Source organism: Manduca sexta, chromosome 3, assembly GCF_014839805.1.
Source record: "Manduca sexta isolate Smith_Timp_Sample1 chromosome 3, JHU_Msex_v1.0, whole genome shotgun sequence".
Lineage (NCBI taxonomy): Eukaryota > Metazoa > Arthropoda > Insecta > Lepidoptera > Sphingidae > Manduca > Manduca sexta.
Window position 1 is genome coordinate 5,241,484 of NC_051117.1, and position 15,593 is coordinate 5,257,076.

At 34.8% G+C, this 15,593-nt stretch overlaps 1 protein-coding gene and 1 pseudogene across 1 annotated transcript in view; both read right to left on the bottom strand.

Moving 5' to 3' along the window:
- The window catches only part of LOC115443831 (fibrillin-1), a 23,895-nt gene extending 20,120 nt beyond the window's left edge, over nucleotides 1-3,775 (bottom strand). The window contains exon 1 of the mRNA XM_030169413.2: nucleotides 3,539-3,775. Coding sequence (XP_030025273.2) covers nucleotides 3,539-3,596 — 58 coding nt within the window. The 5' untranslated portion in view covers nucleotides 3,597-3,775. The remainder of the gene's footprint in view (nucleotides 1-3,538) is intronic.
- A 5,653-nt stretch (nucleotides 3,776-9,428) lies between these two features.
- Nucleotides 9,429-14,408, bottom strand: LOC115443823 (annotated as a pseudogene).
- Between the last annotated feature and the right edge of the window lie 1,185 nt (nucleotides 14,409-15,593).

The following is a 15,593-nucleotide window of genomic DNA, read 5'->3' on the forward strand; positions in this document are numbered from 1 at the left end:
GTTCACATACCTATCATTACAATAGAAATATTTATACCTTCATTTTCAGAGAAACTTTTCTTATATACAGATAAACCCACATTTTAACCTATTCTGTAATCAAAAAGAGTTTGCTCGGGCCTCCATCCTCGAACGAACTGCTCTACTGTGATAACTCAAATTGTAACGTATTCTACAATTAGTAAAGCTTGACTTTAAACGAATGCTGTAAACCGTAGATAACACCAATTCCAATATCTTAATTCGTTAAGAATTAAACTTGATCTGTTTTATAGGAGTTTCAACTAGATTCGATAAAATATAATTTTCTTATATACAGATAAACCCACATTTTAACCTATTCTGTAATCAAAAAGAGTTTGCTCGGGCCTCCATCCTCGAACGAACTGCTCTACTGTGATAACTCAAATTGTAACGTATTCTACAATTAGTAAAGCTTGACTTTAAACGAATGCTGTAAACCGTAGATAACACCAATTCCAATATCTTAATTCGTTAAGAATTAAACTTGATCTGTTTTATAGGAGTTTCAACTAGATTCGATAAAATATAATTTAGATATGTGGCTATAGAAGTAAGGAAATAGAGGAAAATTTAACGTACTTCTGCTTCTGGAAATTCCATGTAGTTTTGACTTATAATAAGAAACTTTATCTTTGACTTGATACGTTGCAATTAGCTCATTACTACATTACTAATGTTTTACACATAGCTTTTATTTTCACAACGCAATATGATAATTTTATTTATGACTAGCTTCCGCCCGCAGCTTCGCCCGCGTGGATTTCGGACTTCAAAAATGGAGTCGGTCGCGAACGTTCGAAAATGTTCGTTTTACGAAGCTACTCGCTAGGTGATTCGCTAGCCTCTAGGTGCCAAGCAAGCCGCCTGCCTGTGCGTTCGCGACCTTATATACTTATATACAAAAATAATCCTTATAGCATGATTCAGTATTTACGCGTGATGGCTTATTATTAGCGTATTTCATGTATAATATTGGTGTTTCTATACCGATTTCTATGATTATTTTTTATGGAATATTAAATAATGTTAACTTTTTTAATTAGGGATGACTGAGAGTGTTACAAACGTAAGAGTAGACAAATATAATGGGAAAGCTTCGAACTGCTAAGCTATCGGGAGTTACACGTGTTATTGTTAGTCAACCATAAAAGATAGACATATGCTGTCGTGGGATATTTTTTACATAATTTTAAGGAGAACATTTCCGTCATACATGATTTCTGTGTAGCTTTAACCATTAAGGCTGCACACGCGACGGAAGCTTAAAAAATGGAGTAACTTCTCCCGTTTTCCCAACATTTCCCTTCACTGCTCTGCTCCTATTAATTGTAGCGTGATGAAAAGTATACTATAACTAGCACAGAAGTATGAAAAATAATTGTACCAAGTTTCGTTAAAATCCGTCGAGTAGTTTTTGTTTTTATAACGGTTATACAGACAGACAGACAAAAATTTTACTAATTGCATTTTTGGCATCAGTATCGATCCCTAATCACCCCCTGATAGTTATTTTGGAAATATATTTCATGTACAGAATTGACCTCTCTACAGATTTATTATAAGTATAGATATCTATAATAATACGTGAAGAAAAAACTTTGTACCCCTTTTTAAGCACATTGCGCGCAAGGAAGAGTGTGGGATTTGGCACGATTAAAGTTCTTGTAGATCAGTACATTTTTTATTTAAAGTATAATACGTGTTACAAATGTATAAAATTTGACTCAACAGTCGAAATTCAACCACTAGAAGACCACTAATATTATTAATTAACACATAACACGAGTTAAACCGCCGCTCACAATGTTACGTATTAAAATATGTATATCGGTACAGTTTGCTACCATGTTGTGTCAAAGTTTTGGCACATTGGTATACTACTGACCAATTTCCTGAACTCTACGCACCCAGGGAATACTGGATTGGACTCGCACGTGGTAGACTATATACAATTCCCGCGGTTTCACGTAAAATATTCAACACCGTTCCATACATACACATCAAGTATCTTAGAAGGTCTATAAGTACCAGGTAATCATGACTGATAGAGGTACTTCTGATTATTAAGTAGGTACAAATTAGGATTGGGGTGTTGTAATTTGTAGGATCATTTAAAATGTTCCATTAAGCGAACTGGGAATCGAACTCTGAACTTTACCAATTTCAAAGCTTAATTCGCCCTCTGTCCCTATACCCATTATGTAAAAATGTGAAAAATATAATGGTTGGAAAAATGAATAGAATAATTAAACAAAATAATGCCACGTGCTAGTGATCACAATTTACATGTCACATATACATATACTGATAATAGACAAATGCCTCACAAGTCATGCTGAGCATAAAGAACATCCTTTTAATACAACACACGTTATTTAATATCGTCATTTTATGCCAGTTGTCATAATTATCCGTTTCGTGACATAATACCCAATAGTTTCAGACTTCAATTAGTTTAATGTATCGAAATCCCTTCCTCAAAAGATGAGTTGGAAATAAGTTAGACAAACTACGTATGCACTACTTCCATCTCTACTTAGCTCCAATTGAATACTAGCCATATATTTGGATAATACCTAAGATTCAATGATAAAATTCGCGTTAATTACAGTACTTAGCGCCGAATATTATGTAAAATATTTTAACCACGATATACTTTAAGATATGTGTCGGTAAACCTGCACTAGGCGACGGAATATTCTTAAATGTTTAAACCATCTCAGTCACAAAGGAATCCCGTGTCCAACAATGGGACAGTCTAAAAACAGAGCTGATTATTAGTTTTGGTACATAAACATTATAAATAAAAATTACGTGTATAAAGCTACGAAATAATCCAGCAATATTTTTAAATGCCTACTAAATTGGATTGTGGACAGTAGGACGATAATTGGAGTACGAAAAAAGAGCAAAACCAACTCATTACAACCGCGTTATTGTTATCTTATGTCTTAACAATTACTTACGAGATAAAACAATGAATATCTTTAAAAAATGTTGTTCAGTTAATGTCTTGTTTTACCAAAGATAATATTTTTTATTAATATATTTTCTATTATGTTGAGTAGATCCGTATTTTTAAATTGTCAATTCTATTATATGTTATTTTGATTACAAAATAGTTAACTCTTCTCTACAACTTCAATGCGAATTATTATCGACTTAATATTATTTGGTAAGAAATACAAATGCCTACTTGAAACTTTGGTCCGAACCTGATGTAACTTAAAGGTTACTTACCTACTTATAACTAAAGTGGCTACATTTAAATCGTAATATAATGCCTTATAGAATTTTACCCAATATACAACGAAGTTTACTTATTTTGTATTATTATTATTACTGTATTATTTCGATTAAGAAACTTATTTCAATAAACTTTACGAAGGGATATTAAAATAGAGTTTATTAGACCCAATTTAGATTCTTTTTCATGAAAGTAATGTTTTAAAGAACATAAGTTAGTAATATTTAAGTACATTAACAACAAATTATTTGTTCAAATGTTACTCACCGTTAACACAACTCGCATAGAACGCGAACAACACAGTCTTTATCACGATATATTTCATTTTTCTTTATTAACACTCACTGCACTAAAATGTCATACACTCGTGAATATTTTCAATATTTTAAAGTATGAAACGGTCATAATGTTTGTTTTCGAAGATGAATGTGCGCGCGTAAGAGGCGCTTCGTAAGCAATGAAGGAACACGGGTCAACTCAGGCCCAGAACTATACTGATAACATTTCTGCGCATGTCAGTACTTTGCGGGACGTCTCAGATAGTTTGTATTGGGAACACTTCGAATACAAAACTATGACAGCACTCTTTGGAAATGTATGATTCATTTGTCGTCGATACCTTGCCAACATTGTAGTCAATTGACTTAGTTGTACTGGAGTTTGATACTTAACTTAGTCTCGAAGATCTAAAATAAAGTTTTTTTACGTTTGGCAGGTTCTGCAAGAAGTTAATATTGTTTTAAATTTGATAACAACGAATAGAAGTTAGTAGACCTAAAATTAACGAACTGTTACAAGCGAGAAAACCGCGAAAAGTGCGTAAACATTTCGGACTACATTCGTCATTGTCAACATTGTTGTCATGTGACATCATTTACGTAGCATGACATGATGGTAAGTAGGTTCAAAATTTAATGTTCAATGATAAAAATCAAGCCTCTTGACGATCATCAAAATTGTGCTTAACTCTCTACATGCATACAGGCTAACTGAAAAGCTTATTCGTCATAAAAGGTTTTATAGACAGTATTTCTGTTTTTTTTTTTGTCTTCGATATATTCAGGTTAGAAGTATACTCAGAAGCCTATCCTATTACCAACAAATTCCAACACTACTTTCAAATATTATATCGCTGCAATATAAAACTGCGTAATTATTATAACGTTTTCGATTGCCTCAGGCTACACAATGTTAAATCAGGGCCGCTAAAAGTCCTTTGGGATTAGTATATTTGTGTTTGGCAACATGTAGCGATAGTAACTATCAATAGGAATAAGTTAAGTACATTTCAAAAACCGAGCGCCGAACTACAGTTGCCAATTGCAATTGCAAATCACATATCATACTGGTTTTTGGTAGAGAATCGAAGCCTGTGCGATTTTGGGTAAACCCAACATGACTTGCCTTGTTTCCGTAATTTATATGAAGGTACATACTGGTTTTGAGAAGAAGAGCATGGTTTTCATAAGTATTATATTCTTGCGCGTTGTTCTCTGTTGGAAACCGTTTTTGATACTGACGGTATCGTACAACTTGCAGGAATTTAAAATAAGGATAACCATCATCGCAACCGATGCCTAATACCTACTATCGTCTACTTTGCAGCAGTTGTGACCTACAAAATCGTACCGTTACACAATACTACTGGAAGAGAGTAGTCTGATGAATTCACACAACTTGCCCCGCAGCGAAATGTATTGTATTTTTCAACCCCAAGCAATAGATATGCACTCAGGTATTGTACATTAACATCGAGCGAAACGTAATGCGAACACATTAATTAAAACGATATCGTGCAGAAACTAAAGTAGGTTTTAGTAAACATAAAAAAATATTGCTAATGCTGCGTGGCATTTGTACACTGAAATTATTGTACTTTTGGTAAATCGTATCAATGTTAATAAAGTTGCTTTGGGTGTCAGTTTTACAGTAATTTAGTGTTATCGGCAACAAGTTAAGAACGGCTGTGCGACGCCTAAACCCAATGAAGTGCTGTTGAACTAATTTGCGCCACTTTTAGATTGACTATCGCTGATTTGACTACAGCAAATTTAATGGGATCCGGAGTTAGAAATAAGAGCTATTTTATGCAAATTTTAGTTATGTATTCAAGGTAGATTTGCCCATTAAAATACTGATCACATGTTATTCATGATTCATACGTATACACTGAATAAAAGAAAGTGAAAACATACGATGCGACTTCATTATAGCTTTCCAAGATCTTCTTGTTCACTCACATAGCAATAAATTTATTTTAAAAAGACTATTACCATAATAGCTGGGAATACAAGTTTTTGTTCGTAATTTGAATGATTTACTCGGTCACTTTACAATATTAATATGTATATACGATTAGCGGCGATAGCCTAGTTGGGTGTGGAACGGACTGCCAAGACGAATGTCCGCAAGTTCAAATCCCAAGGGCACACACCTCTGACGTTTCTAAAAAATCACGTGTGTATTCTTTGTGAATTTATAGTTCGCTTTAACGGTGAAGGAAAACATCGTGAGGAAACCTGCACATCTGAGAAGTTCTCTATACAGGGCTGATATTATTATTATTATATACGGTTACGAAAGTCTTCGACCAACTACATTTTTTAATCAGGAACATGTTAGTGAATTATTGTTATGACGCACGTTCATTGACCGAGTAGAAAAGGAGCCAGTAGCACCACAGGCTCTTTGTTAATTGGTACGAGTACTCAGTAAAAGAGTTAATGATTACTAAGAGCGTGTGCGGAAGTAAAATGTTATCACGTCTTACACATCTTTAAAAAAATCTCCCTTGATTCTTACCAATAACTTATAATTATTTATTCTGGATGTCTACATTATCTCAAACAATTCTCGAAGAAACAAAATATTAATTAATCATTAAGGAAAATAGTCTACTTAAAATACTTTATAGTTAGTCTATCCATAAAATTTAGACGACTAGCAAATGACCTAATTTTCCTAACTATTATACACAACAAACTTGTTTGTTCCTTATTAGTGGTAGACTTCAACCGAGAAAATGTTTTATAAAAATAAACACCGAGCCCGAGGGAATCAAGATGTTGCGAGCGAAAGGAAGAACGAAACAAGTCAGAAAAATAGATATACTTAACTGAAATATTTTATTGCATGAAATAAATCTTTTTTAATCATTAAATTTAATGTTCACAAAATCGCAAATCACAAAAATCGTTTGCATAAAAACAGAATCACACGTTTACTGTTTAGCAAAATACTTTAGATGTACTAGGTTATGTCTGTATCGTATAGTGTATTATGTAGGGGTAACGACGTAAGGAATGCTTAAATATCTTTTACATCTACTAATATATATATGACAAGTCCTCCGTTTGCTAGCTTGACAAGGGTCGGCTTATACATACACATCGGCCTTTTGGCTGAGCGCTTTAGGTGCTCACTAGCCATGAAAATTAAGTGACCATCCTGAGGGCAACTCTCTAGCGGGTTACAAGCCTCGGCCTATGGCCACTGGGAGAGGATGGAGACTTCAGCGGTAAAGGATGAGCATACTAGACAATCTATTATTACAGTATTCGTCGCCACGCGGGCCGGAACGTATTAAAAGGATCGGGGGGACGGCGTACGCGGCAAGGATGGAACTGCGGTCTTGTACAAGTTTCAAGAACATGTTTTTACGATGAATACTAAATTAATATCGTTCTCCGAATCGATTAGAAAACCAAACTCTCTATTAACATCAGAATCAATGAAAGATGCAAAAAATTCGAACAAAGCTTGTATACTTTTCTATATATTTGAATGAGAGCATCGCTATCGTTTATACGTACATGTACGAATATCGTGGAAATTAGGCACGGCCATTAGGTCAAGTGCGGGCGATAAGTGGCCCGACATTACCCAACGCGGTTCACGTTACAAAAATACACGCGATACCAAACGTATCTAGAACTTGTCCTACTGTTATGAAAGTTTCCATTGAGGCACCGCACAGATTTGTCAACTTGTTGCCCACAGCTGACAGTTGTTGAAGCAACGGTTTAATAATATTGTAAAGTGTTACTTAGCAACAAGTCAATAGCGTTTTGCATATACGTTGCATAGGTACTACAGTCCAAATTGTTCTTGATTGTCGGATAGATATTGGAATCCTTCAGAATCCTCGTCAATTTGACGGATTATACCTGATAGTATATAATATCGGGTATCCCACTTAATAGCTACTGTTTATAGTATACTTAGTGAGCTACTTCTCTTGGCATCACACGTAAAAATCACAAAATACGATCCCAAATATATCTTAATAAAAAAGAAGTAAGAAAGTAGGAATTCTTGTAGGAATTTTGAGGTTGGGCCAAGTCTACCATCCGCACTAGGCGAGCGCGGTGTACTAAGTTCAATCGAAATAGTCTTTTTCTATCATCTAAAATAAAGTCAACCCTTTAACTACCTTTTACTACAGCAAAAAACAGTTGTTGATACGAACACCAAAGTTTAAAGACGATTTGAACTTTGAATTTGTTCAACTACTTTTGAGCTTAACTATATTTATATCGAATCATTAAATAATGGCCTATCATTATGAGCTGCCACCTACAAATAGATTCTGTGATTTTCCAACTGATGCTAATACATTCCTCGAAAAGATGCCTTAAGTTTGACTCTTCAAAGTTGTAGAAACATGGTTCATAAAAAAACTGTAATATTATTATATTTTACACTGTAATTTGTACAATTAAGTATGTATTTACATCTAAGACTGCATTGATTACTTTCGAGAAATAAATATGATGGTTGATACACAAAACTATACATTAAACTGGTCCTTAGATCTTAAATATATCTGCGTTCCTGTCTGGTCATATCAAATTACATAATATATCTTTGGAGACATAAAACCTACAAAGTAAGAGGGACATGCTACGAACGTCAAAGGATTTACAAACTAACAATTTATTTGAGGATGTAGGTACTATTGAGTAATGAGTTATGAATCTATGTATAAATGGTCTAAAATTGATAAACCATCAAAAACTCAAACTATAGAAAAGTATTTACGGTACAGAATATCGTATAGACAGGACCACAACTCCGAACTTTCCATTGAAAAACTACGAAGTTGTGTAAAATGAATAAAAAATTTCTAATTTAAAAATGCCGCGTTAAGTGAATATTCATGTTCTTTCATAATGTGAAATTTTAATGAAAAAAAAACTAATGGTCTTTTTTGCGAGAAAGCCTCAAAACTTTGGCAGTTCTGAAGTTCGAGCTTGCAAAACAGAAATGTAGCTACGTGCAAGTAGTTACCTACTGTAAGTTTTGAGCTTAAATTTAGTGATATCTTAGAACTCGTTGCAGTTGGACCGCAGCTCCTCTCTCTGGTAAGATAAGTTCTTAAGGTTTGGCAACAATCATTGACATCTTTTTGTGTAGTGCAATAGTTTCCAAGTTATTCAAATTAAGTATAACCCTTATAAATTACTTGAATCTGCCTTGGAACATGGGTAGGATAATAAAAAATAATAAGTAAAAGAAAAGGAAGCTAAAATATTTTTTAGGGATTAACAAATCGTAATATCAGCCCAATTGACGGCGTTAACTAAACCGAAGAAATTTGCAACTTACCTTCGTAAGATGAAGCAGGAATGCAACCTATACTGATCTACATTACTAATCTACACCAAGATGTTATAGCCAATAGGTCCTCTAGTCTATAGCTACAAATTACAAACTCGTGTTTTTGTTGTTGGCGGAATCAAAATCGATAGTAAGAAGGGACATACTTGCGGAGACTAAAAACAAATGGAATGCAGCTATTAAGGAGACAGTTGAGTTTGTTAAGGAAATTTACATTCAGATCAATATAGCACACATCACCATAGTGGATAACTGTGAGAATTAAGGTTAGCACTAGCATAACTTTGGTCTTAGACGGAAACAAATTCTTCAGGCGATGTAAAAAACGAAGAATGTCGATGGCTCTCTGACTAACAGTGGATTACTAATGTTTAAGAAAGCTTATAATGAGGCCAAATCGTATGAATCAAATCGCGTAATCGTAGAAACGATCACGACATGAACTTCACACTTTCATAGACAAAATGCTTGTTATTGCAAAAATCATTCTTCTCTTACTCCTTCTTCTGTGTCAATAAATAAAACAGTTAAATACTTCAATAAATATATAATACTCATTAATAAAAAATCTACGACAATTTTGTTAAGTGAAAGAACATTCTGCTACTACCATTTTTATCTCCTAGCTTTTTTGTTGACCTTCCCGAAGAGCACCGGAAATGCTTCCTTGCAATGGGGTAAGGTGTCCCTCATTTTATCGTAAAGCGTGTGGTCGTACATCTGCCTAAACTCCTCTTCACTTGAGTAAATGTCCGCGTACAGCATTTGGAAACCTTGGTGCTCGATTACAAATTGTTCGAAGCGACGAGTCGATTTTACCTGGAAATATTTGATATAGAAGTTATTTTGTTAATTACAACAGAATGATGAACAACTCGTTAGCCTAATGGTAAACGCCACAACGCCCATAAATTGTAACAATACAATAAAAAAACTTTGAATGCTTGGTGCATGTTTACTCTTTTCCTAAATATAGTGTAGTGAGTACTTAGCATGAACTTAGCACTATCTACCTTTTACTCAAGATCAAACATTTGAGCGAAGCCTGGATGGGTCCAGGATAGACAGCGCTTTTAGAAACGTCTTTGCCTACCCAAGAGCGAACCTTACTATAAAAATCCAAACACAATCAAAAACATTCACACCTATAAATTAACTATTAACTGGCAAGGGACTGCAGGCAAACTTTTGAGAATTAATTTAATAGGGATGAAATAAAGTGTATTTTTGTTAATCATTTTTATCAGCCCGGCAATACACGCTTTAATTTAATATGAGTAGAGTCAATACTTACAGCTTCATAACCTTTAGTCTTGGCAATTCCGTAGAGACCAATATTAACGTACGCCTCCGACTCAGCATTGCTGTGTATCTTCAATAGTCCAGGACGATTAAACACTCTGAAGGGACACAACCAAATGGGATACACCTGCAAGGACATTAAATCATACGTCAATGACATATAACAGCGTAATAATCTCTCGCCTGTCGATACAATTGCCAACCTATTTGAAATTGAATACATCAGGCTGATCCCACAACGTCACGTCACAACTTGTGTACGATGGTCGTCATCTGAGCAGATAAAAATAACGTAAACCACCAGAAGTGCGTTTACTTATAACAAAAATCCATATATCTTCGTAAACTTGATCATTTATAATAAGTGTTATATGTATAATGAACGGGCTCGTTTGCCCTTTCTGCAGTAAAAAAATAGGAGAATAATTTAAGAACTTTCTAACCTTAAATTTCTCATGGAAGAAGTTCAAAGACTCTTCCATATGTTTTACGGGCACCATCATGTCTTGCAAAACATGCGAACGGTCGTACAGCCTGCCAACAGCATCAGGTTGGGTGAGCTTCAGCTAAGCTATTTCTGGAGGCATCAGCCACCCGAACAGGAAGCGGAACAGGGAGTTGTTTCCGAACGAAACAATTTCCTGTGAAAAAATTTACCAGTATAGTAGAGCACGTAAAATTAATTTTATATTTATATTATATACCACTTTGTTATTCGCAATGATAAAAAAGAAGTAGTTATGTGTAAGCCGTAATTGTTAATCGACATTAAAATCATGCTCATAAGTGTAAGTAACTTTTTACCAACAGTAATGTGTAGTCTGTAAGTATCCGACAGTTTAATTTCACAATGACTAAGAATAATATCGCGTATTGTCGAAAACAACATAGTCGTACCGTTTAATTACTGTTTGCATGTTCTTGCTTAAAATGCTATGCTTAATTTCAAATGCTATATATTTCGCATCAACGCCAACTTAGCAATTGTATAATTGTTAAATCTAACACGGAAAAATATTTTGAATTCACATTAAATACCAAATTAAATTAAGGCCAAAGAAAATCTCGATCAACAAAGAATATTGCATCCCTTTTCCATCGGCATAATTTTGCCGCCCTTTCTAACTACTCCTTCACGTTCCACTAAAAGGATCCCTTAATATTAACAAACCTCCAGCTCCCAGAACAGTCCCTTCGTGTGTCTGTGGTAGTAATCACGCAAAGGAATGTAGTCCACGGCGACTTTATTTCGCTTTAGATGCTTCTCGACTTGCTTGTTAAACCATTCTGCGTACCACTTACCAATTGGATTGTACTGCAATTTTAAAATGTTGTACTACAATAGGACTGCAGGGAAAAGTAATCCAAAGGTAATCTACTCGTATAGAATATTTTGTTAATTTTTTTATGAGTAAAAGAAGGGAAATAGACAGGTTTTTTTTAAGGAATAAATCTCGTTTGCGTGGAAACACACTCTCCGAAGAATTGAAAATACCAATAATAAAAGACTCTAAAAGATTTGTTAGACTTCCAGTAATCTCATTAATCCAAGAAAGTCCACTGCTAAGTCGCAGTTTCTAGAAACGTACATTTTCACTTGGATTTTGGCATTACTTCGGTCGAGTTCATTTAAGCTGTAGGCAGGGACTGCAGCGGTCGCCTTTTTACAATCATTAATGGTAACGTTATGTATGAAAAATACATATCCTAGCGGTAGACCAATCTATAGGAGGTGGCATGTCCTTACGTTCTTCTGTTTTCTATAAGCGTTAACGATTGTAGAAGGGCATCTTGGCTATGGCACCAGAAATAACTACATTCCACTCCGTATGCCTACGACTGCTCAATAGTTTTGTTGACAGCTAAACACTACGCTTAAAAAAAAGACAGAATCACCGTGCCATCGGTCCCGACTTCGTCAACCATGTCTCCAACCATGACGACTCCGCTGTTTTTAGTAAACACTACTCCCTCTAGGAAGTGGTGGGGGTTCTTCTTTACAGACTCTTCATTGAAATGCTTCACGATATCCGAGATGCGGTTGTATGGATGGCACTCGAGGCGAACGTATCTAAGGTTATATAAAAAGAAGGCTATGTAGTATATCTAATTGTTAACGCTGAGCAAATACATGGATATGTGAATATATAGATTTATCATTGGAATTCAGGGACTTGATATTTTATAGTTAAAATTTCAAAGTGTAACATATCTACATTTTCTATGTTAATATTTTTTTCTAAATAACTAATCCAATACTTACTTCTTCGCTGGTATAAGCTTTTTTTTTTTTTTTTTATGTGTGACTCTACGTTTGTTAGCCTGGCAGGGCCGGCTTTTACAAACACACCGGACTTTCGGGTGAATACTTTAGGCACTCGAACCCTTAAATTAAGTGACCATGCTGAGGGCGACCCTCTAAAGGGTCACGGCCTCGGCTCAGGACGGTCACTGAGAGATGATGTTTGGGGACATCAGCGATTAGGGGGATTTACGCGAGGTGCACGGAGCGACCTACACAGTCTGGTATAAGCTTGATGACGACTGAAGTCAAGAAACCGAGAGTGCCGTAAGACCAAGGCACAGAGTAGAACAGGTCGGGGTTATTGTCCTAAAAATACATAAGACGTAATATCGCATCATTTATTAACTTTATTAGAATGCAGTGTTAAAAAGATATTGATTAAATATAATCAAAAGTACTGATAACGTAACCGTTGATAATGTTAATTAATAACATCATGACTGTGAGAATCGGAATACTATAGACGTTTCTCATCAAATCTTTGCGGTAGAATTGTACCCAATATTGCGTACCCTTAGTTATCACCAGTATATACAGAGTGGAAAGCCCCTGTGGTGACTCCTGCCAATATCCACATTCCTATATTAACTGGTGTACTTCCGTTCCATACGTTCGTTCTCGCAATTGTATGCGGACGCAACATTGGTACACATAACTTATTACCAGATGTAAAACTACAGCAAGATAAAATAATACAAATTCCCACCTTACTAGAAATTACAACAGATCCATCGGCGAGCACGAGTTCAAACTCTATGCAACTGTGCTGGAATAGTCCGTAAATGTGTGCAGAGGTTTCCACCCCTGTGTCCATTACCAGACCACCAACTGTCAACTGGTCCAATTCTGGTACCACGGGTATTGATAGGCCCATGGGCTGCAGGATTTTGGATAACTGACCCATTGTTGCCAGAGGTTCGCATCGGACAGTCTAGAAAAAGGGAAATTTAACTTTTTAGTAACTTCTCCGATTATTCCTGTAAGCTAGGATTGACAGTGGCACGTATTTCATGACATCCAAAAATAATGAGAGACCAGAGGACTAGACGAAGTGCTTTAGAGAAAAAGAGAAAAATAGATAAATTTAGGAGGAAAGAGCTTGCTTCAATACTTCTTCATGCTAAATAGAAGAAGCTTCGTTTGTCACGCATCGTTAATTAGTGTTTAGAGGATACTTTTTTTATAGAATTATTATTATATATTATTACCATTTTATCAGTATCAATTTCCAAAACATCGACCAAGTTAATTTTTATATTGGTGTAGGTCTTTTTGTAGAGGCCGTGGCGGACGTTCATGGTTTGCCAGCTCGGACGAGCCGTGCATAGACGAGTTGATCGATCACCGGCTAGCCATTCTTTTATCTGTAACAATTAAAATCTTTTAGCAAAAAGCGTTAAATTGGACAGAGAGGAGTGCATTATGATCTTATAAAAAGTAAATTATTTCTTTAACTGGTCGAGTTTGTTGTACATATATTTAGTGTGCAATTCGCGGCGTAGTCTACTCTACAGCTGTTGAAGCAATCAATTTCATAGCAGTATAGTATCCCTCAGTTTCATCAGCGCATGGCTCAACAACAACATACAAATATTTTTAGCAATTCCAAAATATAAATAATTATAAATGCACTATAGAGCGAATCTCAAACCTAAATATTACAAATCTCCAGGCATAATACTGATCAAGATAAATGCATACACCAAGAATCTTACCTGTCGCTGTACTTCTTTAACTTTCTGGTCATGCATCTTGGGTGCGCTGTTCATTTTGAACACCACATAATTCCTGATGGTGGACCACACCTTCCACACCGCGGACATCGGCAGCAGGATGAATAGCACGAAGATCCATCTGTACTCCACTAAGAGATACTCTAATAAACTTTCCGTCTGAAACGACGTCATTGCTGCTGTCTTCTGCTAACGCTCTGAAAATAATTACTTCAATAAAACATAGTTTACTGGTACTACTTTACTAACTAGTGAGTATAAGGATTTTATAAATATTCGGCGAATTTCGCATACAAATAAATCAAATTTAAATTTTTTATCGTTATATGATTTATTTTAGTCATTATTTTATGTTACGGCTTTTGCCAATTAATTAGGACACAGTGTGATTAAACACTGATTACGTTAATCACTAATTAAAAATATTTAATGGTACAAGTAATGATTGGTATAAAGAACAAATCCGAAGCGCCATAGTCATGCGATACACTCTCATCCCGTTTCATACAAGTTAAAAATTTCTTTAAGTTTCTTTTCTTTTAACCCATAGGGTCTTTTCCGAAACATTTCGTTCTACCTATTAAATCAATCATTTCTTGAGAAACATTTCGTTCTACCTATTAAATCAATCATTTCTTGAAGTATTTTTGGCACAATTATGTTGGGTTGTAATCTATTATATGTATTCTGTGTGGACAGAATATTAAAATTTGCTATAATAAACAAATATTTTTTTCAAACATAAACGCAGTAAGCGGTTAATAAAAATAATCATAAATTAAATCTATTATAATATGTTTAAAATTCCTTCAGACGTAAATTTTGAACACCTGCAACATATAACTTAAGCTTATCAGAGCTACCACGCGGAACTATGTAGGTATAACGAGACATAAGTATATCCATTGCTATTATTTGTCTACCCTCGCAAACTATTTACTTATAGTCAATAAGTAATATAGTATGGCCTAGTGCGGATTGGTAGACTTCACACACCTTCGAAATTCCTATACAGAACTTCTTATAATATTAATTAATTACTACAAAAAAAAACTAAACGCAAACTAATAAAACCTTGCTTTTAAAACTGTAATTATGTAGTTACAGTGAACTTAGATACCCGTGTATATTTGTTTTATTCAGTCCATAAATATAGGTATTGTTGCACCTCAATCTCCCTTTTGGGAGTTAATGGGAGTACTGATAAAAGCGTAAAATAAAAAAATTACTTACAGAAAATATTATGTTTTAACAAGACATATGTTGTAACGTAAGTCCTAACTTCTGCCGATGAACTGTTAAATCTAAGTAAAAATTGTGATTATTTATGTAGTAGATAAAATAAAAAAAGATAACCTCTAGA